The sequence below is a fragment of the Melitaea cinxia genome, chromosome 14, assembly GCF_905220565.1.
Source record: "Melitaea cinxia chromosome 14, ilMelCinx1.1, whole genome shotgun sequence".
Taxonomy (NCBI): domain Eukaryota; kingdom Metazoa; phylum Arthropoda; class Insecta; order Lepidoptera; family Nymphalidae; genus Melitaea; species Melitaea cinxia.
In genome coordinates this window covers 14,775,426-14,801,268 of record NC_059407.1, presented here as the reverse complement: position 1 = coordinate 14,801,268, position 25,843 = coordinate 14,775,426, and the positions used below count along the sequence as shown (strand labels likewise).

General features: G+C 33.8%; 3 protein-coding genes across 4 annotated transcripts in view; 1 reads left to right on the top strand and 2 right to left on the bottom strand.

Annotated features, from left to right (window-relative positions):
• Positions 1–1,783: 1,783 nt before the first annotated feature.
• LOC123659770 (40S ribosomal protein S28) lies at positions 1,784–2,676 on the bottom strand. Of its 2 annotated transcripts, none has more exons than XM_045594947.1 (2): positions 2,332–2,676; positions 1,784–1,857 (listed from the first exon to the last, which is right to left on the bottom strand). In XM_045594947.1, exon 1 carries the CDS (start codon positions 2,567–2,569, stop codon positions 2,372–2,374), a length of 198 nt encoding a protein of 65 aa, XP_045450903.1. In that variant the 5' UTR covers positions 2,570–2,676; the 3' UTR covers positions 1,784–1,857; positions 2,332–2,371. The 2 variants fall into 2 exon arrangements, with proteins under 2 accessions (XP_045450903.1, XP_045450902.1); XM_045594946.1 differs by having other exon boundaries at positions 2,369–2,676.
• Positions 2,677–4,716: 2,040 nt separating this feature from the next.
• Positions 4,717–7,573, bottom strand: LOC123659767 (translocon-associated protein subunit alpha). The gene is made up of 5 exons (XM_045594944.1): positions 7,394–7,573; positions 6,670–6,861; positions 5,998–6,275; positions 5,241–5,484; positions 4,717–5,070 (listed from the first exon to the last, which is right to left on the bottom strand). Exons 1-5 carry the CDS (start codon positions 7,452–7,454, stop codon positions 5,000–5,002), a joined length of 846 nt encoding a protein of 281 aa, XP_045450900.1. The 5' UTR covers positions 7,455–7,573; the 3' UTR covers positions 4,717–4,999.
• Positions 7,574–16,609: 9,036 nt separating this feature from the next.
• The window catches only part of LOC123659963 (alanine--glyoxylate aminotransferase 2, mitochondrial), a 29,531-nt gene continuing 20,297 nt past the window's right edge, over positions 16,610–25,843 (top strand). The window contains exons 1-6 of the mRNA XM_045595118.1: positions 16,610–16,755; positions 17,532–17,655; positions 18,146–18,334; positions 19,454–19,582; positions 20,949–21,101; positions 21,488–21,706. Coding sequence (XP_045451074.1) covers positions 16,625–16,755; positions 17,532–17,655; positions 18,146–18,334; positions 19,454–19,582; positions 20,949–21,101; positions 21,488–21,706 — 945 coding nt within the window. The 5' untranslated portion in view covers positions 16,610–16,624. The remainder of the gene's footprint in view (positions 16,756–17,531; positions 17,656–18,145; positions 18,335–19,453; positions 19,583–20,948; positions 21,102–21,487; positions 21,707–25,843) is intronic.

Genomic DNA, 25,843 nt, shown 5'->3' with positions numbered 1-25,843 from the left:
GTTTGTTTGTTACACTTTCACGCAAAAACTACTTAACAGATCATTATGAACCTTTGTATACATATTCTTGGAGCTATTAGAAGTAAAATAGGATACTTTTTATTTAAAAAAAAAAATCATTGCTAGCAAAGCCGCGGGTAAATGCTACTATTATATATCTACTGGTAGACCATTTGGCCCATTTGGTCTATTCCCAACATACTAGTAACAACCAATATCAGGAATTTATGATAACAGGGACAGACAGCTGAAGTCACATTGGGAAGACCCACATGGATAGGCACCCAGACAGGAAACAAATAATAGTGCAAATATAAATATCCCTCCCAAGTGATAATTTAATCTGCGACGGCCCTTGTTTAGGCAGCAACTACACCAAAGTGATTGTTGCTGCTTTCTACCATTTTACTCTTAAGATTATAATTTACCAAAACGCCTTTTTTTGAAGTTCCAAGTTCATCATAATCTAAACTAATATTATAAAGCTGAAAAGTTTGTTTAAACGAGCTAATCCCAGGTACTAGTTTGAATTGAATTTTTTTTTGTGTTGGATAACTCATTTACTGAGGAATGCTAGTTTTTCCTGAAATTAATGCCTATGAAATTGCAGGACACAGCTAGTAATACAAAATTTATTTACCTTTGATAATACTCTGTAATGTAGTTATCTAGTCTTACAATAATATATTTAATTCTTAAGCACACCCAAGTGTTTTAGGGTTTTCCGAAACTAGTAGACTTTTTGTCACATACTTTTGCAACACATTAGTTTAATATCAATTATTTTTGTCAGCGAAACGTAATTGATTCTGCTAAATTTCACACTGTAATCACGTTGAGTAAAGTTGACTATATTTTAATTGGTGTACTTTAAAAAATGGTATCAAATTATGTAACGCCAATTAGTATGTAGAGGTGATCCACATAATTATAGTAATAAAGATCCAATTTCAAAATCTATTGTTAAGAATTCTGCATTTATTTATATTTCATTGAATGTCACAGGCTGTATTACATCAAGCTATTATTCAAAGAAACATTACTTATTGTCTAGTCTCTATAAATTTACTACATTAGTCTCTATAAATTTACTACATTAGTCTCTATAAATTTACTACATTAGTCTCTATAAATTTACTACATTAGTCTCTATAAATTTACTACATTAGTCTCTATAAATTTACTACATTATACATTACAACCTATAACTTAAGTCTTGTTAGTTACTACATAATGTGCAATGTGGGTTGTTTAATCAAAAAAGTTAAAATTATTTTTGTTTGGGACTTGAAATAATGTTCATGATATATTTTTTTTTTCTTAACAAATTATTTCGTTAATGCTTTTCACACCACATCAGACACAAAGGCACAAGACTAAATTATTATCCCCATCAACCATGTGACAAATTAAAAATTGCTAAATAATTCACTTTTTGAATTTACAATTTAACTTGGAAATTCTTGTCCCCCAGACTGATCAAAACTTTGATATACGATGTCTCAATGAACATGGCATTTTTGACATGCATGCATGGGCATTTTCATTGGCAAAACCATCTGTGCTATTCGGCACTAGTGAAAGCCATTAATTCTAAATTCATTCGTTCAATTTGCATGTTATTTTTTTCATGATCACATGCCAGGTCACATACAGAGCCTTTATTGTCTTCCCGTTCGAGCCTATAGTACAAATTTACATACATTTAATATGATTGATATTATTATAAATTATTGATACTTTGTTAGTATTTAAAAGGTTGGTTATAAATAATACAACAATATTTTAGGTTTTTATGTATATTATTATATTCTGGATTGATACATAATACTTAACCTAATGAAGATTCTCCTGAACCTGAAACCAAAAAAGACATGTTTACAAACACTTCAAGAACCAAAGAATATTTTATTTTTACTACTTACTAAAAAATAGCACATGCTAATGTCACAGAATTAGAAAGACAAGAAAGATTGATTAGATTGTTATGATTATAAAATAATAAGAAAATTAGAGGTTGTGTTGGCAAAAATGTGATATTGGCGGACTAATTATATATTAAATAATAAATGTTTTTATGCGTTTTGGTAAAAACTTGTCAACATCACAATTATTATGAATTTAACGCAGTCCTATGCATTGAAAGTACTTTTAAGTGATAGTGTCAAGGGAGACATATAGACTACAAAAACCTAATGGTATCTTGGTTATTTGTTAGATAGTAATGTACAATTCAATCTATAAAACAAAAACAATAAAAACTCATTTTGGAGGTTATCTAATCAACTCATTTGTATCGTAGTTAATATTATGATATTTCTGAAGTCTTACTTATCTAGGAGAAGCTAAACACAGTATTTGTCCATACCGATTATCTCAGCCTTCTAGCTTCACGCTCAGACTCGAGGAGTGTCAGGATATCTCCATCACGGACTGGACCCTTCACGTTTCTGATGATTTGACGGCTGGTTTCACCGATGAACTCCACTTTTACTTGAGTACATTGACCCTGGGATCCAGTACGGCCCAGGACTTTGACGACGCGAGCAAGAACATTGGGTTTATCCATTTTTGTTTTTAGATATCGAAAGAATCGGAAATATTACACGTGCAGCGCAGCGAGCGTATACGAAAAAGGAACAAACGACAGACCTAAGCGACAGACCAAAAATTTCAATGCTCATTTTACCGATTAGGTGCTGCCAAGTGAAAAATAAAATTATAGAAAATCGTTGTCTATGTGTTACGATTTTTCAAATTAATACGAACCTTTAGTACCGTTACAAAAAATTTTTTGTCCTTTTTCTTATCAATAAAATAAACAATCTAAGCAAAATTTATTTGACTCGAGTAGAATTTAAAAAAATTACGAAATTACTACCATTTATATTAATGCGAAGACTATAATTATTTACAAACAACGTTCTAATATACTAATATCAACCTACCACAGAATTTGCAATATACATGCAACTGAGACCGATCGCCCGAAAAATCTGACACGAAACGCAACAATTACTCTTACGAAAACTATCTATTACGCATGTATTACACATATAAACCTTCCTCTTTAATCCCTCTATCTATTTAAAAAAACCGCATCAAAATCCGTTGCGTAGTTTTAAAGATTTAAGCATACATAGGGATATAGAGACAGAGAAAGCGACTTTGTTTTATATTATGTAGTGATTCTTACGTCCTGCGTGGAAACCCAAATTGCAAAACTTACACATTGATAATTTATGTATTTCAGAAAGTATAATAATGCTGTGTGGTTACGGCTGTAAGAAATAAGAATATAGCCACCCCCTCTCTTCCCGTGGGTGTCGTAAGAGGCGACTAAGGGATAACACAGTTCCACTTCCACCTTAGAACTTAAAAATACGACCGATGACGGGATAACCATCCAACTGCTGGATTTGAAAAACACAGGCCGAAGACGGGCAGCAGTGTCTTCGGTGCGACAAAGCCAGCCCTGCGGTCACCATCCCGCCTGTCCAGCGTGGTGACTATGGGCAAAACACATGAGTTCACGTTATTTTTGGCGTAAACTTAAATGGAACCACGTGACGAATTGTTTATGTTAAAATACACACTAAAATTTGTAGTAAAGTTTTAAATAACACTTACCTAACTAATTACTCTAAGTAAAATATTTACATTTATAATTACATTTATAAAGAGTTCGCGCCATTTTTGTCGCGAACTTTTCGAGACCTATGTCCAGCAGTAGATTGTATTAGGCTTCAGTGAGAAAGTATAATATACTATAATATATACGACATTATCATCGTAAAAGGCAAAAACGTCACGAAGCTATCGCTTCGTGACGTTATCGATATTTTTACTCATTTAATAATACGTGATCGATATTTTTGATTTAGTTGGCGGTTGTATAAGTTGTTTGTTTTTAAAAGTCTTGTATTTGTGATAAATCACTGTTTACGTGGAATTAATTAAGAAAATTTGTTACTTAGTTGTAAAAATTAAAGATGTATCGTCAGCATGTTATAAAATCATAAGCAATAATAATTGAAAGGAATCTCGAATGAACAACTTTTATTATATACATGTATTTTTTGTTTTATTTTTTATTTTTATTTAGCACTAAAGGAAAAGACTTCCTTTCATATTGTTTTCTAATGTTTACGCGAATTTTACTCATTTAATAAAACCTTTTTTCGGATTTTATCGCGGTTTTACGGGAGTCCTCCCGTGACCATGGTTGCTGTAAAGTATCCGAAACGTCGGGAATCAAAAGTTAACAATAAACCGCGATAAAATCCGAAAAAAGGTTTTATTAAATGACTTCCTTTCATAAAGAAATAAATAATATAAAAATGAGGTGAAGTTCCAAGTTCGAGTTTATTGTAAAAATTGCCACTAAAATGAAAATGCAAAAGAAGAGTGTAATAAAATTTATGTACACATACAAAGCAGTACCGAAAAGCGACCGCAGCGCTACATGACTTGAAAGTGAATTTGAAACATTTTGGTCTTTTTTATTGCAACCCCTTTTATTTTGTCCTTAAAGTTGGTTAAAAAGTTTTTATGCTTCTCATTTTTTTTTTTTTTTGTAGGTAATATTTTGTCTGATAATGTATAAGGTCCCAATGACTCTAAATATTTTGAGATATTTTATAAATTAATCTAATATAGATAAATTCGATAGTATGTATTAAAGAAGCGGTTTTAATGATAAAGAAAGACAGTGAGAAAAATTAACATTTTTTTATTAAAAATGTTTTCACATAATCGCCAACATTACAAGCTGTCCACACTATTTATTCCATAATTTACTCAACACTTTAGCAACTTAATTCACAGTCTCTTCGCTTAACAATATAAAATAGGAAAAGGCTCTTGAGGGACAACACTAGATTTTTTTTACGAAAAATCATTTATTTAATCGAGCCAAATCCTATTTTTTTTTATTAACACACACACATAGCCTGGATAGGCAAATAGTGTTCCTAAATTAATGATTTGGTGCTAAACTTTAATCATCACCAGTAGATTTTTTCGCTTTCCTTAGACGTGGTGATTGCTTGGGTGTTTTAGGTGATTTTTCTGCAAAAAAAAAAAAAATTTTTATTAAAAACTACTTTGCACGATTTTAGACGAACTCATTATTTTTCTATAAAATACAAATTTAACCACACCTTACATAAATGAAATTTTTTCTTTCATACTGACATATTATTCTTTCTACTTATTTATTTGTAAATTAGAACACTCACTCAGTTGGTTGACGACTTCTTTGGGCAGCCAATCATAATCAACATCGTTAGCGCCTGTACCGGTCTCCAAAGGTTTGGGAGTGGCACGAGGGGTTCTACGGCGAGCAAGAGATGATAAAGCTTGCTGACCCAACACCAGTGCTAACACACAGGCGGCACCAAGGAACACATACAGGAAGAATGTTTCGCCATCTAAACCTTCAGATACTTCCACAATATTCAATGTCTGATTGTATACGGCTTCCTGTTGGTAACAGAAATATTATCCATGAGTCGAGATACTGAAAGACCAAATAAAAGAAATATCTGTAAAATAAAGTGTACTGTCATATTGACAAGGTCATATTGAATGTAGGCATTTCCAAAAGTTGGAGGTTGTCTTTAGGGCTTGAATAATTCTGAAAAAAATGTTTTTGTAAGTAAAAAAAAAATAGTCAACTACAATAGAAAAAATTAGTCAACTACAATAGAAATTAAATTACAACAGACTGATTATAAAATTGTTAGTCATGAAAATATTACAATAATTAAAAGATTTTAATGTTATACTTTGTGACTATTTTAATTAGACCTTGTTTTATTAATAAAACATAGCTCTTGTCTTATATACAACAATGCCCTTAATAGTTACTTGCCCTATACACTACCACAGTTACAATCAAGCTTGTATACTCCTGCATTTTGTAAGGATTGATGAAACATCAGGCATATAAAAAATGTAGGACTTTTAGTACATAGTACAGTAAATTTACAGAACCTGGTAAAAGTTTCCGCTAGCATCTCTGTAGTTAAGTTGGATGTTGAGCCCAAAAGGCCTTCCCGCAAAAGCTTCATTTGGGATAAAGGAGTATGCGAACGTAGCTTCTTGTTTCGGCTTAACCTCCTTGTAATAAGGTAAAGCTGTAAAATTCTGGATGTAGTAGGTGTAGTCCATGGGGTATCTGAAGGAAGCTTCCATTGTTTCAACGATGTAATCTTCTGTGCCTTTGTTGATGAAACTGACGAGGAACTCAACGGGAAAACCAGCCTGTAGATCTGCAAAAAACAAAAACCAATTATTAGATACAATATATTTATTTAATTTTGAAATATAGATAGTAAGTTAAGGTTTTGGATAAAACTGAACCTGAGTTTGTAATGTACATAATGTTAAGATGTAGCAATTTTTAAATTGATATTTGTACCTGTTGTTGTACCCTAGTTGTTTAGTACCTGGACTTTGTGTTTTCGTTACATTTTTTTGAGAATTTAGTTATTTTTTTAACGTTTAAGTGTGTATGCCTTGGGGTGGAATGTTTTCACTTCATTACACTTGAAATTTGCATCAAGTAATATGTACAATTAAGTCAAGCATTCTATTATATATTGATGAAAGAATATGCAAAAGACATTGAAGCTTCCAATAAAAAAACCTTAATTAATCACTCACCAAATGTAGCATCACCATATGAAGGGATAGGTTTTGTGAATAGAATAGTTGTGTCTACATCTTGGGAAGACTTTACGACTGAATCATCTTCATCTCCCAGCGCATCATCTCCGACAACTTGGTTGTCTTCACCTTCAATGTCGACAACATCATCCAATTCGTCTTCATCTGCCTGGACAAGAATTGTACTGGCTGGAACAAAGTAATTTTTTTGTTATACAACCTCCTTTTATTTTTTTATTCTTCTTATATATAAATCTTATAAGAATTAACATGAATGAGTAAAATGACTTTCAGTAATCTAATTAATTCACAGATATTCCTAAATGTAAAAATTTTGGTCTGTAGTAAAATATATGTATATTTTAGCAAAAAATATGATAATTAATCTCAATTATTACCAACACTTTAAGCAACTTTAGGACTAAAAGGCTGCTTAAAAAGACTCGAAAAACTATTTAAATAATTTTACATAAAATCGTAATTGATAAAAAATATCGCTAAAGTAACGATTATCTGACAAGAGGCTATAAGTAAATACACAAGAATACTATAATAGGACAGAACAGGAGATATTATAAACACTGTTACATATAACTAGTAAACACTTTATAAATATCAAAAGAAAATGTATTTATAGGAACTTTCTCTCAAAAATAAACCAAATGTTATGCCACGTACTTACACCGACACTTTCTACTATTTTTATACATTTAATACATACCACTTTGGAAGCAGAGTAATACCGCTGGTAAACCTAATAATGTAAGATAAATTAATTTCATTTTTGATGATTTTTTAATTTAAGATTACTTAAGAAAATAAGTGAAAAATCTAGAGGGCACTTAAGACCATTCACTTCACTCGAAACAATACGGCCACCACGGCGTAACCCTAATCTCACCAATGCCAATTTTATTTCCAACTCGATTGACGTGGAAGGACCACTTGTCACTAGTCTTGTCCATTATGCCACGATACAAGTTGAATATTTTACCGATCTTTTTATTATTCATTTCATGGACTACATGGTTAATATAAAATAAGTAAAATAGAATAAAATTTATTTAAGCATTAATTATTCATTTAAAATTGTTTTAAGTAGCTGATTTCCAAGATATGTTAAAATCCATAGAACGAGTAATTTTAACTGTCAAGTTAGGTGCTCTAGTAAGAAAAAGTTTATATATTTACATTTTACAGATTTTTTTAACTTACCTAGTAATAATTATTTCCAAAAAAAAAAACCTTCGAAACGTTTATCTGAATGATATGATTCAAGTAGGAAGTAGTAGATAGTGTAAAATAAGAAATTAATATCCTTTCCTTCTTTTATTTTTGTTATTTTGTTTTTTCTTTTAATTCAAAAATCAGAAAAAATAAAAATAATAAAAATTGGTTAAAATTAAGAATTTAGAAATAAAAATCATAATTATCTTAAAAAGTATAATTATATCTGCAATCTACGAACAAATGTTTTGCAATCTTTAAGGGGCAATGTTTTTAAAATAAAAGATGATTATTTAGAATGAAAGAACAAAAATTATTGGTTTAAAAAGTTTGTGGAAATTTTAAGGAAATTAAAATAATAATAATAATTAATTAAAATAATAATTTATTTTATTTGACGCCGCGTTGGTGCAACGGTTACAGCTATGGATTGTACCTGTTGCGTTGGCAGTTGCGGGTTCGATCCCCGCTCATGACAAACATTTGTATTGGTCATACAGGTGTTTGCTGTGGTCTGGGTATGTGCAGTCCTTGTGGGCCTCCCCACCATGCCTCGGAGAGCACGTTAAGCCGTCGGTCCCGGTTGTTATCATGTACACCTGATAGCGATTGTTACTCGTAGTAGGGAATATATCCGCCAACCCGCATTGGAGCAGCGTGGTGCATTAAGCTCTGATCCTTCTCCTACATGGGGAAAGAGGCCTATGCCCAATAGTGGGATATTACAGGCTGAAGCGTAAATTAAAATAATAATTAAAACACCAACTTAAAATAACAATAACTCATTAGATTTCCACTACATATATATTCATGTGTAAACGTGATAGCACAGGCTACAGTCCCATTCGTTTGTTAAATTATATCAGCAAATTGTTTGAGTAAGGTTCGAAGCAAGATTTAAATCTATTGCTGCTAAGAATCTGCGTATAAAAACAAGCAGTTTCGGTCTAAAGTCAGTTATAGGGCACTTACGTACATTAAGAGCACTGCGTAACGGTGCAAATAATATATATTCGAGTTTCGTCCCAAGGTAATCGGCCGAATTAGGACATTTATAAAGGAGCAGAGCCTTATTATTTTCTGAATAAAAAGAAACTGTTTTATTGAAATAATATAATTAAAAAAGCAAAAGAAGCCGTCTTTGTCTAGCCGTGTTTGAAGTTAAGCCGTCGGTTCCGGTTGTTATTATAAATATAGCTGTTTCGCGTCGTGTATCGCTGATAGCGATCATTACTCATAGTAAGGAACATATCTGCTAGCCCGCAGTAGACCAGCGTAGTTGATTAAGCTCCAACCCCTCTCCTACATAGAGAAAGAGGACAGTGGGATGTTACATTCTGAATGCTATTTTAATTAAAAGTATTTGCGGGCACTTATTGATTGGTACCCTGCTAGAAATGTATTTATCTATTAATAAACGTTTGTAGAAATTAGTGTTTGATTATCTGCGTGATGAAAGTAATGATTTTGCATCGGCATCTTAGGTAGCTAGCTACATATATAGGTATCTACTAATCTATGATCTTAGGCTATTAGGACGTACAAGAAAGAATGTTATAAGTAGGAAAAATTGAGTAATTAAATTAGGTACATTTAAAATGCAAAAGCGAGAAGATAACAGATAAAGGAACAAACAAAAACATATAGTTACAGTCATGATTATTTTCTTTTGTATATTTGATAACGATTTTGTTTATTTTAATTTGATTAAAAATATTTACGTAATTAAGCACCAACACTTGATACGGACAAGTAAAATGCAGAAGTTTTCACTTTATATTTTATATAATTATGCAACAAAAAAAAAAACCGAATCGGACGCGATTACGAAGTGCCTAATTTGAGTTGTAGGTACCTATACTTACTACAATAATTTATTCTCAAAAGTAAAGCTACGACTATCATTGTCATACGATTGATGAACAATTAATATTTTAATTTTAACTTTTTCTGGTAGGGTAGACTGGGTACGGTTGTGCCAGGGTACGGTAGTGACAGTCGTTATAACCGCGAAACTATACGGAATACGGGGAAGAGTGTAAGACAAAAAAGAAGCGCGATGCATGTCTACACATGTTGCCCAGTATTGCGTTAGCCAGTGCCCAACGTAAAAAAAAGCAGGAGGCCGCATTGCTTTTCAGCAGCCAAAAGTAAGTTTTTTTGTTCAGATTCTTTTATTATTTACTTTTATTGGTATACATATATACTATAGCAAATATTTTTTTGTTATCAATTGAATATTAGTAGTTAATTACCAATGATTACTTTTTACGTAGATAATTTAGGTTACTCATGGTTTTTTATTGTTTTCAGAAGTATGCGTTGGGTACGGTTGTGACAAATGTAGTGGGTACGGTTGTGACATATATTTTTTTATGTTTTTGCTTTTAGATGCTCAGAAAACGCTTGCTAAAGACCAAAAGAGCACGGATTGATATTTGTAGGATGCTTATGATGAAGCAAAACGTGGGACTTCTATACGGAGAGCTGCAGAAATGCATAATATTAATCGCATGTCGTTGTTACGATATATTCGTTAACGTGATGAAGTCGGTGCGAATCACGATGTAAACAGTATCAGCATGGGATATGCAGGTCATAATAAAGTATTTTCTAAGGAGTAAGAAGAGCTATTATGAATATATATCACACGTTGCGCGTAAATAAATATATTTTGGCCTTATTAAAAAAGAGGTACGAAAACTGGCCTTTGAACTGACAAATAAATACAACATAAATCGACCTGCTACTTGGGATGAGAATGAGATGGCTGTTATTATAATACCGTTAAATAGTTTAATAGTTTTATAGTTACCGGTAATTTAAATTTAGTTAACACTTTGACTGATTTTATGATTTTAAAGAAGATGGTGATAATAACATCAGATGTTGCAGTGCCTTATTAATTATAAGAGTAGACTTAATTTAATTTGATTTATAACTATAAAACTTTACATAGAAGAAAAGTACTTTGTGTCATGTTAAACATTTCTAAGAATAAAAGCCATTATAAACCAATTCTGTGAATATTTATGTCTCTCACTACTGACCCCAACCACTGTCACAACCGTCCTTGGGGTGTGGTCGGTTGTGACACTTTTCTTTTTTTTTCAAATTTGATGCTATAACTAATACAACGTATTTTGAGACAAAATGTCAGTATTTTTATGTGGACATATATACAAGCTACGATTTAAGTAATTTTTGTCTCAACTAACTAGTAAATTAACAAAATTATTGGCGGTCAAACCTCAATTGTCACAACCGTACCCAGTCTCCCCTACACGTAAATAAATAGACAGTACGAAATAAACCAATGTATAATTAAAAAAAAACCTTTGTACGAAAATAAAGACAACACAAATACAGACGAGGTATAACAGTTGTTATATAAACATTTGGCCCCTTTCGTAACACCGTGATCACAAAAATGCAACACTTTGTAACAGTATTAAATACACAACTATACTTATCTATTACAATAAAAATCCAATCGTTGAAATCTGTTTACACTCATAACTTCCAAATGACTGCACTAAAATTTATTATTTGGGCAGGGTTTATTTGAATGAAAATCAAAAGAAAAGTTCGATATATTCACAATATGTAGCGACGCGTTGGCGAAACGAGCGCTGTACTGGTTTGTGGCTGTGGCGCGGGTGGTTGCGGGTTCGATCCCCGCACATGACAAACATTTCTATTTGCCATATAGATGTTTGCTGTGGTCTAGGTGTTTCTGCACTCCTTGTGGGTCTTCCCACCGTGCCTCGGAGAACGTGTTAAGGCGTCGGTCCCGGTTAGTATCATGTACACCTCATAGGCGATCGTTACTCATAACAGGCAATTTATCCGCCAACCCACATTGGAGCAGTGTGGTGAATCAAGCTCTGATCTTTTTCCTACACGGGGAAAGAGGCCTATGCCCAGCAGAGAGATAACATGCTGAAGCGTTATGATACATGTTGGTACGAAGTTCGCCAGGTCAGCTTGTAGAATATAATGACAATCCGTAACGTTTTTAGTCGAGATTGCAGATTTAAAGCTAAAAAATAACACACAGTGCAAAAAAAATTTCTTCTACCACAAAAATGACGGAGCTATGATCAAATTACTAGCGCAGTTCACTAACCAGCTGGTGCTGAAGGCGGAAGATTGCTGTTTTCATTGGTTATTTGTTTCTTTGAAACAAATTAAGTGTCCGGTTTGTGTCTAATTCACCTTTCTAACTATGTAAGTATTATATAGTGCCTAAATGTACAAATACTTCTTTTGAAACGCCTGAAAAAGTTTTTTTTACGTGCCGAAAGACCCAAAATTACCAAAAAAAATGGTATGTCATTGTGAAATGAGACGATAAAACTCCAGTGTTAGTGTAATAAAGTATTCTCTTATTATATGCCTGCTGTATTACTAAAAACGTAACTACTTACTTTTTAGGGTTCCATAGCCAAATGGAAAAATCCGAACGCTTATGGATTCGCCATGTCGGTCTGTCTGTCTGTCCATATGTCACAGGCACTTTTTTCGGAAACTCTAAGAACTATATACTATATATATATCTATATACTGTTGAAACTTGGTAAGTAGATGTATTCTGTGAACCGCATTAAGATTTTTACACAAGAATAGAAAAAAAAATTTTTGGGGGTTTACGTAAAGTTGAAACTCAAAATGTTTTTTATATAAATTTTTATATATGATAGGTCTTTAAAAATGATATTGAGGTTTCTAATATAATTTTTTTCTAAACTGAATAGCTTGCACGAGAGAGACTGCCAAAGAAATGTAACTCCGAAATAAGAGAATGATAAAACTAATAATTGTGTTTGCTCGCAAACGAAAAAAAAACCGACTTCAATTACATCGACGGGTAATACAACGTAAATCGACGAAAAAATAGTCAAGTAACTACGCTTTATCAAAGATTACTCAAAAAGTAGTTATCAGATCTCGATAAAATTTATATGTGACCACATGATAAATATCAGCTTTCGATTAAATCAAAAATTATCAAAATCGGTATACCCAGTAAAAAGTTATTGCGGATTTTCGAGAGTTCCCCTCGATTTCTCTAGGATCTCATCATCAGATCCTGATTTCCTTATCATGGTATCAAACCAGGGATATCTTCTTTCCCACAAAAAAAGAATTATCAAAATCGGTACATCTAGTAGGAAGTTATGCGGTATAATACAACGTAGGTCGACGAAAAAAGCGTCAAGTAAAAACGCATTATTAGAGATAACTCGAAAAGTAGTTGTTAGATCTCAAATGAATTTAAATGGGACCAATTGACACACACCACCTTTCGATTAAAAAAAAATTTGTCGAAATCGGTCCACCCGGTCAAAAGTTCTGATGTAACATACATAAAAAAAAAGAATACAGTCGAATTGAGAACCTCCTACTTTTTTGGAAGTCGGTTAAAAAATGTATATGATGTACATTACCATGCAAACTTCTACCGAAAATTGGTTTGAACGAGATCTAGTAAGTAGTTTTTTTTTTTCAATATGTCATAAATTGTAAACCGTAATTTACCTTTCATTCAATCAACTCAAATATAAAAAAAAAAAGAAAGATTAAATTTTTTAAACATAAACCTTATGCATGTGTTACTTTCTGCTACGGAACCCAGCATGGGCGAATCCGACTCGCACTTGGCCGCTTTTTTCACAGTGACGTCAGACGCATCCCGCGTACAATGACTTAGCGGAAGGAACTGCATAATTTTTATTACTTAATATCTTCGTAAGTAATGATCCGATTTGAATAATTCAAAAAGAAATATCATTTTTATGTTATAGAAAATAACGTGGATAGGTACTAGTCCTATTGAATTTGCAATAACTTTACTGACCCTCATAGTAACTTTATATTGAATTTTAAAAATACGCATGTTATAAATACACCTTAATAATTTTGTTAATACTTTTATCGTATTCAAAGAGTCAAGGATCACTATTTGTAATGGAAATTAAGACCCGTCGCTTCATTGTAGTTTCACACTTACTTCAGCTATAGGCAGCGATGGCTAAAAGAGGTAAATGAAAATATTTAAAAATAAAATAAAATAAACTAAGAAGGAAACCTTAAAGAACTTTTAATAATGCAACATTTGCTTTTCAATTTGAAACTTTTTTTTTGAAGTAAAGCTTTTTTATACATACTTGATTCGGAGAGTGCGTTGGTGAATGCGTGACGAGAGCGTTACAAAAGTGTGATCGAGGCGAAGGAAACAAGAGAGAGAGGTGCGAGCACACATTTTCTGTCTCTCTTGTTCTCATAGCCAGTTACGTTCCGTATATCTAAGACACACTGCAGGCTTATTGTGCAAGCCTATTGTAAAGAAGTTTTACTTCAGCCGTGTGGTATAAAGCACACTCGTTTTTTTTTTTGTTTTTGTTTCAATACATTTTTAAATATCTTCATAAGAAAACAAATAATATTTAAAAATGTAAATAATATAATTTTCTAATGTATAAAATTCTCGTGTCGCGGTGTTTGTAGTTAAACCCCTCCCAAACAGCTTGACCGATTCTCATAAAATTTTGTGTGCATATTGGGTAGGTCTGAGAATCGAACAACATCTACTTTTCATACCTCTGAGTTATGGGTGGGGGGGGGGCATTAAGGAGATTTATAACTTAAACGGCAAAACAACGTTTGCGGGGTTAGCTAGTTATTGCTGTAATTATAGACGATGAAACTATATCTTCTTGTGTACCTAAATAGATGTTTTTTATTAGGAAAATTGTTGGTATTTTAACAGAAGAAAGCGTAGTAAATGGAATAATTATGTAGTTAGAATTGATTATAAGGTTTAACGATTTAAGAGAAACTTCATAACATGTCTAAAAATTAAAGTAATTAATGTTAAATAACTAAGATTTGGCAAGAGATAAAATATGTTACAAAATTAGTCAATTGAAAATAATACCTACAAGTGCATCGTTGAAAAAATTATAATTTTTTTTTTTCAGGCATGAATTCGTTCTACAAAATCATTACGAGGCGGTATGCGACAGCGTTGCCAAAATGCAATTTCTCTCCCAAGAAATACACCGTAAGTCATAATTTTTTACATTAAGAACAAAAATTTTAGATTCACGACGAACAAAAATTTCATTACACACTACATGAATACAAACACTCACATTACACAAATATTAAATATTTATAAGAATATTATACTGACTAGTACGTCAATGCAGTTGGCCATGATCTTGCTTCCTGCTCCAGGGTTGTGCGTGCGATTCTCGCCCGGAATTTATGTGTAATGTTGTAGGTATATCCATTATGTTTTATCCATTAAAAAAAAAATACAAATATCACTATGAGGCGGTTGTTATCTAGGCGGCCACAGTAGTTTTTATCTATTATCTGGGATTCTGGGCGTTTGAGTTGTTTGTGTTTTCCAGACAGGGATTTTACCCTAAGGCCTGAGAGAACGGCTACCGCGCGGTGTCATAGACGGCGACATGGCACACGAAATGGGGTGGTAAAATCACCACGACTTTTTTCAATTGATAAAAAAATATTCTAAATTGCGTCCGCAATGTAACACACATAAAACGATAGATTAGAATATAGAACCTTCTTCTTTTTTGAAGTCAATTAATGAACATAATAAAAATTGTACCTGTAATGAGTGTGTTAAATTAATTAAGTAAAAAAATTAAACGAATTGGCATAAGCGGCAAATTTAGGGTGGGCCCCGGGCGGCAAATTTTCGATGGGCCCCGGGTGGCAAAAACCTACGCCACCTGGGAAATCTCCTCTGTTTTGTAAACTGAAATTTTGTTAGACCCGAACTTACAAGAATGGAAAGGCTACTAATAACTGTCGTAAATACTCTGTTTCAACATTTTTGTAATAATATGGATGGTTAAAATTTCTTATTTGCATCGATAATTTAACCTTTTCATTGAATTTTAAATAAAGATTTAATACCTAATTAAGCTTCCGTTTTAGAAATTCGTCCAGCCAACTTTTGTAGTTATTGTTAGACGATTACCAAATTATCTATACAAATAAATAAAATTGGAGTGTCTGTTTGTAATATTAGAATAACAGCTTTTTACTAAATTCATATGGATGTATACACGGTATATATACCAATATAACATACAATTACAATTTTTGTCTGTATGTCTGTCTGTCTTTTTGTTCCGGCTAATCTCTGAAACGGCTGAACCGATGTTGACGGAACTTTTACTGGCAGATAGCTGATGTAATAAATAGTAACTTAGGCTACTTTTATTTTAGAAATTTATTTAAGTATTTTATAACTCTGAAAACTGAACAATAACTTTATGTGAAATTCCACGTGGACGAAGTCACGGGTACAGCTAGTCACTAATAATTACTGCCAAATTACTACGGGTGAAATCACGTGACAACTATACTAATATAATTAGGTTTATACTCGTTTAACTCGCATTCATCTTAACGTAGTCAACCGAAAAAGCTAATAAAATTGCTTTATTCTTTCTTTGAAAATTTTAATTTCATTAAATTATCACGAAACCATGGTTAGTTATTATGTACTGTATCATATCAACAAGAAACAAATTTATGTATGGATGTCTGAATTAATTGAATGTATTCATCTCATACAGCGTTAGAGTATAGATAAGATATGCTTATCTTACTTTTCCCATCTGCTCAGGGTCCTTCCTACCAAAAAACGGATGAGATAAAAGCCGAGAACATTCCACCAGCTATGTCTAACATTTACAAGAAGCCGCTGGTGATCCATCAGGGGCACATGCAATGGCTGTTCGACCACGATGGAAGACGGTACCTCGACCTCTTTGGAGGCATTGTAACCGTGTCTGTTGGCCATTGTCATCCGTGAGTTTCTAATTATATTTTATTTTCAAGCTAAAAGTTTTTTAACCATGATATTATGAGGTTGAGTGTGATGTTATATAGCCTACGACCGCGTAAAATGACTTTCGTTGTTCGATAATATCCAAAATTTTCGACGTTATGACAAACAGATTAATGTAACAATAGCAACGATAGTATTTGTAAAGTATGTTATAAGTAGTAGCTGTGTGGCTACGGCACTAAAGAATTTAGCCACCCCCTCTCTTCCCGTGGATGTCGTAAGAGGCGACTAAGGGATAACAAGGTTCCACAACCACCTTGGAACTTAGGAAGCCGACCGATGGCGGGATAACCATCCAACTGCTGGCGTTGAAATACACAGGCCGAAGACGGGCAGCAGCGTCTTCGGTGCAACAAAGCCAGTACTGCGGTCACCAACCCGCTTGCCCAGCGTGGTGACTATGGGCAAAACACATGAGTTCACGTTATTTTTGGCGTAAACTTGTGGAGGCCTATGTCCAGCAGTGGACTGTATAGGGTGTAATGATGATGATGATTATAAGTAGAGTAGGCCTTAGCTTTAGACTATCACAGTCTACTGCTGGACATAAGTCTCTCCAAGCTCCCGCCAAACATCCCAGGTTTTTCCATCTACTAAAGATTCCTTTGTAGGCGGAGGCTGGATGAGGACTGCGGAAAGTCGGAGTTAGTCTGGCTAAGATTTTATTATATGTGGGTAATACTTAGATGTGTATTGATGAAATAATTTTTATCGATAGAATATTTATTGCTTCCAGGAAAGTGACAGCAGCGCTACATGAACAGATAGACACTCTGTGGCATACAACGAATATTTACCGTCACCCAAAAATCTACGAGTACGTTGAAAAACTAACTACAAAATTTCCGGGAGATCTTAAGGTGAAGTACCTTTCAATAACATAAGAATTACTATTTATGTCATTTTAAAAGTTCGTTTTCTAGGAAGGTACTAGGTAACGTAAGTCTAGATATTATCTATGAGAACTATTGTCTGTTATTAAAGATATTGCCAGAATTCAGGAGAAATGCTTTCTTTAGAAAGAAGGTAAATTACAAGAGATTAAATAAAATGAAAAAATAGATACTCTATTGATAAAGACTTTAATTTTTAATCGTCACCGTTTTAATAATCACCTTAATCTTAAGCTACAGCCATATATACATAATATTACACGATTTCATACATCTGGACAGTGACAATTATATTAACTATAATTACAATAATTTATTAAAATTCTAGTAAAATATAATTTGTAAAATGAAATTCATAAGTGTTTTTGAAGTATACTTGAATAAAGAAATTTTTGATTTTCATTTTTGATTATATCACACATTACAGTACAGTTTACTATTCCCTTTATCTGATTAGGTAGTATATCTAGTGAACAGCGGCACTGAAGCCAATGACCTAGCGACGATCCTTGCGAAGGCCTACACGGGCAACAATGACATCATATCGCTGCAGAAATGCTACCACGGCTATTCGAGTAGCATTATGGGTTTAACTGCACATCAGTCATTTCGGATGCCACTTCCGGTACCCAGTGGTGTACATCACGTGAGTAATTAATTTTTATTTATAGTGTTATTGTTTTTATTTTTTAATTTTTAAAGTAAGAAAATAATCTACAAACATATTTTTCAGACTGCGTCTTATTTAGAAGGTTTTATTTTTTAATGTTTAAACTCTTAGTACCCGGGTGACCGAGCTAAGCTCGGTATTTTTACGAATTACATATTGATAAAATATGAATAATATTTTTCGATTTTACCGACATAGTAATAAAAAATAAGAACAGTCTATTTAAAAAAAAAATAACGGGTGCAATTAGAAAAAGAAAAAATAATTGATCAGGGACATGAGGATTTGAACCATGATCTTCTCGGTTGATCCCGAGCGGCCGATTTCCCACCGAGCTATTGCAACTACATTAACTTATGCGAAATTTACCGTCTTATTCTAACGATATTTTTTTCAATTCCTAAAAACAGGGATAAAACGACATTTCCTGAAAATGAATCCTAGCTAGATAGATTTATCTCCCCCGAAACCCCCTAAATACTAAATTTTATGAAAATCGTTGGAGCCGTTTCCGAGATTCAGATTCTATATATACATATATACAAGAATTGCTCGTTTAATAGTATAAGATAACAGTTATAACGTTCTACGTTACTGCTTTCTTCATAAAGTTTGTTTATCATACGTATCGTACATACGTATACATATCGTTTAAAACTATCTCACACTTGATACGGGAAAGTAAAATGCAGAAGTTTTCACTATTTCAGCATTATTATTACCATATATTATAAATAACTAGCTGACCTGGCGAACTTCGTATCACCTTATTTTTTTCTGAAATATAATAATAACATAATATATCAAAATAAAATATAGCCTATCTTTTAAGTTGGATCAAACTGCACACGGTGTGCAAATTTGACTAAAATCGGTTAAGTAGTTTAGGAGTCCATTGAGGACAAACATTGTGACACGAGATTTATATATATTAAGATTGGAAAAAAGTTTATTAGTTGGCTCGATGTTTAACTTTTAGTTACATTTTCGATGGATAAACTACTGTTTATGCGGACTATAAGCGTATGCAAAATATAAATATAAGGAAAGTTGGTATAATTAATAAATAAATTAGTATAACTTCTCTTCTCGTAGGCAATGCTGCCAGATCCCTTCAGAGGTATATGGGGTGGCTGCAGGGACTCAATTTCGCAAGTGCCAAATTCTTGCAATTGTCCTGGTGACTGCGTCTCTTCTGATAAATATGTCCATCAGCTTTCTGAGGTAACTATGTTTTAGTAAAGGCTACCTTATAATCAGAGCTTTTCTGGACCCACATTAATCATACAAACCGCATATAGAGCAAGCACAAATTCTTGGTTGTTTTAGCAAAACTTTATATATCAGTTAAGATTTAGTAAATAAAAAGTATACGGCATCTACATGTTATGCCACGTAATCTATACTAATATTATAAAGATGAAAACTTTATTTTTTTAAATGCGCGCATCTCAGGAACTACTTATTCGTTTAGAAAAAATATTTTTGCGTTGGATAGCCCATCTAACGAGAAAAAATGCTATTTTTTCTCAAATCAACGCGTTTGAAACCGCACATCACAGCTACTATTTAGATATTTTTGACCATTTCTGTTTTATTTTAATTCTTCGGGTTAGATTGAGCTATTATTTCGATATTTCCAATAAACGGTATGAATTTTTTCATGTACAAAAAGATACTTATGTTATTTTTGGACACGCGTAAAATCACAATCTGTACAAAAAGTTTTCTTAATTATTTTTTTAATTAGTTTTATTAATATACCGTTAACCTTTTTTTTATGCAATCAAATAAAGGAGAAAAATTTTTTTTTTTTCGAAACAGCCTTTATAGTATCGTAATAAATGTTTTTTTTTTTTGAAAAATTTTCCTAACTAATGAAAAATTAACTTGTTATGCATAATTCATGTTTGCAAAAACTTAACCTTTTGATAAAAGACCTTCGTTAGTTTAAGTTAGTTTGTACATTGTAATTAGTTTCGTCATTCATTAGCATGTTAGTCATATAACTTAAACGGAACGTGTAGAACATTAAAGCCAGGGACGAAACTAAGGCGGGGCATAAATTTAAATAGGCGGAGCTAAAAATATTCGCAAATATAATACTGAATTTTTAAGTTGCTGTTCCCCGATAATAATAATCTTTGCTACGACCAAATTTTTCTATTTGACATCGTTTTTGGGTGCTATCATGAGACTTTTCGACTGAAGTATATTTTGAAGTATTATCAAATATCTTCTATAGACTTATTTCCTAAGAGCTTCTTTCAAAGAGGAAAGATGACAAAGGTGAATATTTAAGCCAGAAATAAATTATTATTTTACTTTTTATATATCTATTATGTAACAATAAGGGAAAAGATTTAATATACGATCTCCAACCTACTGTAGTAACAATTGTATCAAATAAATTCTAATATATTATATTTTTTCAAAGTAGAATTGTAACATTTTAATTTACGTCAATAATATTTAGTTAAGTGGAGCAGCGTGGATGAGGCTCGTATCCTTAACCTACATAGAGAAAGAGGCCTAAGCCCAGCAGTGGGATGTTGCAGACTCAATCGTGATAATGTTTTCTTATAATTAGCTTCTAGATAATTCGATACCAGCAGGCCGACTAGCGGCATTCTTCGCGGAGTCTATCCAGGGAGTGAACGGCACAGTACAATTTCCAAAGGGCTACATAAAGAAAGCTTACGAATTGATAAAGAAGCACGGAGGACTTTATGTTGCTGATGAGGTTTCTAATAAATAATTTTTATTTTTCATTACTTTAAGCTAAAAAAAATGTTTTAAGCCCTGATGCAAAAGGGGTGTTATAAGTTTGTCGTATTTGTTCCTGTATGTTTGTTCATGTCATCGTAGCTCCAAAATGAATGGAACGACAATGATGATGTTTTTATTTTGTTTGTAAACTGACATGATCATGGTTCGTACTTACAATTTATGAATAAGTATATGTTCAGGTCAAGTCATCACTTCATTTTATTTGTTAGATGTGGTAGGTACCAACCCTAGTAGGTTAAAACCTAAATATTACCTAACTTTGACAGAAGATTTGTTTACGTATCATTATTTATTTAATTTATAGTATTGTAATAAATACAATCTTGTTTTCCGTATCAGGTACAAACTGGTTTTGGTCGAACAGGCGACGCATTTTGGGGCTTCCAGAACCACGGAGTTCAACCTGATATCGTCACTTTAGCGAAAGGAATAGGGAACGGTTTCCCGCTCGCGGCTGTTGTGACAACTAAGGAAATAGCTGCCGCTCACAATAAATCTTATTTCAATACATTCGGAGGAAACCCAATGGCTGCGGCCGTTGGAAAAGCCGTTTTAGAAGTAAGCCTCATCTTTTTTTTTAAGATCTTTTGTAACAAAATGCTAATTTATTAAATTTCTTTCGTAGCATATTAAAAAACTAATTATATATTTTTAAGTTATGCTTCTTTTGGCACGTTAGGGAAAAATTATGAGAGTAAATTTTTACGCTGTGCGCGCAAACCGTCACGAAAAAACTGACACCCTGAAGTTAGCTAGTCAACGAAGAAGAAGTTAGCAACGTGAAGTTTCTTGCGTACATAAGTATACACACACCTTTTTGTGTATATCCTATCAATATCAATACGAAAATAATATAAATGCGAAATTTTATGAGTGTTGCTCCTCGCCGTAATAATAGATTGGGAGAAGAGTAAATATTTCGTGTTGTTCCTCGCCGCGGTGTCAGATTGGGAGTGTCTCGCCATGGCCACCGCCTGCGTCGCTGGGCTCGCTCCCCGCCCCGCACTCCGCAGACCGCAGACCGTTGATCGAAACGTTGTAGCGTAAACAAACTCCCCGGGTTGAAGTGGAATCTTCAAGAAATAGGTAAAGGACAAATATTGTTGTAAGCACGCCGGATGGTGCCACGCTTGGTCCTCAACTCGGCGACCCTGTTGATTCCATCGCTGCCCGGGTAGACTTGCACGACGCGCCCCAATGACCAGCATAAAGGTGGGAGCGCTTTATCCTTTATAAGAACAAGCGTTCCGATTGCAAGACTGTCGGACGATGTAGCCCACTTGGTCTTCTGCTGAAGAATGGAAAGATATTCTAAATTAAATCTCCTCCAAAAGTGCTGTTTGAGGTATTCCACTCGTTGATATCGCTCCAGGCGACAGATGTTAATATCTGTAACCTGTGGAGTTGGAACAGACATTAGTGAGCGTCCAATCAGGAAGTGAGCAGGAGTAAGGGCACAGAGATCAAGGGGATTAGTAGAAAGTGGAGTCAAAGGACGAGAATTTAATATTGCCTCTATCTGAGTTAGGCACGTAGCTAGTTCCTCATAAGTTAAGTGAGTGAGTGTGAGCAACCTTTTTAGATGGTATTTTGTAGAACGGACGGCAGCCTCGGCTAATCCATTGAAATGGGGGGAATAGGCTGGTACAAATGAAAATTCAATGCCCTCCTGAGCCAATTCAGCTGCAACATTTTTGTCCTGTAAACATTTTTTAAATTCATTACATGCACCAACGAAACTAGTTCCGTTATCGGAAAGAATTTTACGCGGTTTACCACGTCGTGCCATGAAACGATTCAAAGCGGCCTTATACGCCTCCTTAGTGAGGTCTGTAGTCAGTTCCAGATGTACGGCTTTAGTGGCCATACACACAAAAATGCACAGGTAAGACTTAATGAGCTTAGACCCTCGACCCTTTCGATCAGATATCAGTACCGGCCCAGCATAGTCGACACTAGTGTTAAAAAATGGAAACTCTAGTTCACTTCGAGTCGCTGGTAACTGTCCCATAATAGGCTGGATACTTTGGGCACGAAAGCGACGACATTTAATACACTTACTGACAGTTGATCTAGCCAAATTTCTCCCACCTAATGGCCAGTAAGTTTGACGAATGTTGGCCAAAAGCAACTGTGGGCCTGCGTGTAAAAGTTTGGTATGTACATTTTCAAATAAAATTATTGTTAAATGATGCTTACCACAAAGCAAGATCGGGTGTTTAACATCAAACTCGTAGTGGGAATTGACGAGCCTGCCCCCCACGCGAATAATATCTTCACCGTCAATGAAGGGAGTAAGTGCTATTAACCTGTTTTTATGAGATAGTGCCTTCCCTGATTTAAGTAAAGCGTACTCCTCTGGGAACATTTCACGCTGAGCTGCACGAATTATGCAGTTTAAAGCATTTTTTAATTCCTGACACGTAATAAAAGCTGATAATTTTAAATCCTTCTTTTAATTAATTTTAGGTTGTAAATGAATCTTAAAATATAAGCTACGACGCGTTGTAAACGATTAAAATTTGAATAATGATTAATTAATTGGATTATTATGTTATTGTTATTAGGCGATAAGGTACTAGTGTAAGAATAGTTATTTTTACATTTATTAGGATTAGAAACTACCTCTGGTAATTGAGATTTTATATGTTCGTTTGGTTGTTTTGGCCAATTGCAATCAGATTGCAAAAATGGCGGACCTGACCACCACAATTTAGACTCGCTAATAATGTTGGCCTTCAACCCTCGAGAAACAAGATCCGCCGGATTATCCTTAGTCGGCACATAACCCCATGTCGCATTCGATGTACTTTCTTGTATCTCGTTTACTCGATTTCGTACAAAGGCTTTGAGGTTTTGTGTCGGTATCGCTAACCAACCCAGCACTATAGTAGAGTCACACCAAAATTGAAATTTGTGTATTGGTAAGGTAAGTGAACCTTTAACCTTTGCGCACAATCTTGAACCCAACAGAGCTCCACAAAGCACAAGCCGGGGAATGGTAGTAGGCTTAATTGGTGCTATACGACTTTTTGAAGTTAATAAGCGTACAGTGACAGCCCCTAAATTACTTATTGATCTGATGTAAACGCAAGCACCATAAGCTTTTTCTGAGGCATCTGTAAATATATGTATCTCATGCTTCACTGAGTCATTACATAATATCCATCTCGGGATACTAATGTTGTTTAAAAATGACCAAGTGTTTGCAAATGAAAGCCACAAATTGGTAATTTCTGGCGACAGTTCATCATCCCTTTCAGATTTATTTATCCATAAGGTTTGCATTATAATTTTTGCTTCAATTATGCATGGACTTACTAAACCTAGTGGATCAAAGATCTGACTAATAGTTGACAAAATGTGTCGTTTTGTCACCTTTGACTGGGACTCAACATTAATAAAAAATGATAGACTATCCGATGTACATAGCCAATTCAAACCTAAGGTTTTACAGTTGTTGTCGGAAGCAGTACGTGACAAATCTAACATATTATTATTAAATTCTAAACAACCTAATTCCTTCAAAATTTGTGAATTATTCGATTGCCACTTTCGCAGATTAAATTTAGCCGACTTCAAAATAGTATTAACTGTTTTACATAGCTCTACAGCACCCGAAATACTGCTAGAACCGCTTAAATAGTCATCGACATAAAAATCATGTCTTATAGATTCTTTAACGTTATCTTGACTGGCTAAATCTGATAACGTAACAAGACATTTAGTCGCTAAATATGGAGCTGATGCTGTGCCATATGTCACAGTATTTAATGTATATGTTTTTAATGGTTCCGTGGTATCTTTACGAAAAAATATGCGTTGCAACGGCCTCTGCGAGGGATTTACCTAGATGGCTCTATACATTTTTTCAATGTCTGCCGAAACCACGTATTTATGTTGACGAAACCTTAATAAAATAGAAATTAGGTCGTCTTGAATAGTGGGCCCTACCATCTGTATGTCATTAAACGATAGGCCCGACGTAGTTTTAGCAGAGGCATCAAACACGACACGCAACTTAGTCGTGGTACTAGAATCACGAATGATACCGTGATGGGGTAAAAAATAACTAATTTTATTTTTATACTGTAACATATCACTATCTTCGGTCATGTGACCTAACCGCTCGTATTCAGACATAAAATCTAAATACATATTTTTGAACTTAGTATCACGTTCAAAACGTTTTTCTAACGACAAAAAACGACGTTTTGCAGTCACAAAAGAATTACCCAATGCAGAAGGTTCCGCCTTCAGAGGTATTGTAACTACGAAGTGACCATCGTCTTTTCGTGTAGTATTTTTATAAAAACAATCTTCGCATGCTCGTTCTTCTAATGAAAGAGAATGCTTTTCATTAATGGAGTCTAGCTCCCAAAATTTAGACAAAGCATTATTACATTCAATATTGAGCAGATTGCAAGAATGCGAACGAGATGAGCGTGAATTGTAAGCTACGGAGCCAGATATTAACCAGCCCAACTTACTTTCACATAACTTCGGTTGATTTTTGCCTAAATTTATATGATTAGGCTTGATAGCACTCCAGAAGACGTCTGCACCCACCAATATATCCACAACTGATGGAATGTGAAAAGAGGGATCAGCTAATTTTAAACCCTCTGGGATTACCACGTCTTTAATATTAATACGAGATGACGGTAATAGTCGCGTGATCTCGGGTAAGATAAA

Excerpts from the sequence above, each read along its gene's own strand:
- LOC123659770 (XM_045594947.1), bottom strand. The coding sequence starts at position 2,569 with ATGGATAAACCCAATGTTCTTGCTCGCGTCGTCAAAGTCCTGGGCCGT.
- LOC123659767 (XM_045594944.1), bottom strand. The coding sequence starts at position 7,454 with ATGAAATTAATTTATCTTACATTATTAGGTTTACCAGCGGTATTACTC. Across the intron at positions 6,862-7,393 it reads ATTACTCTGCTTCCAAAGTG|CCAGTACAATTCTTGTCCAG; the intron begins GTATGTATTAAA and ends ACTTTGTTCCAG. Across the intron at positions 6,276-6,669 it reads ATATGGTGATGCTACATTTG|ATCTACAGGCTGGTTTTCCC; the intron begins GTGAGTGATTAA and ends TGTTTTTTGCAG.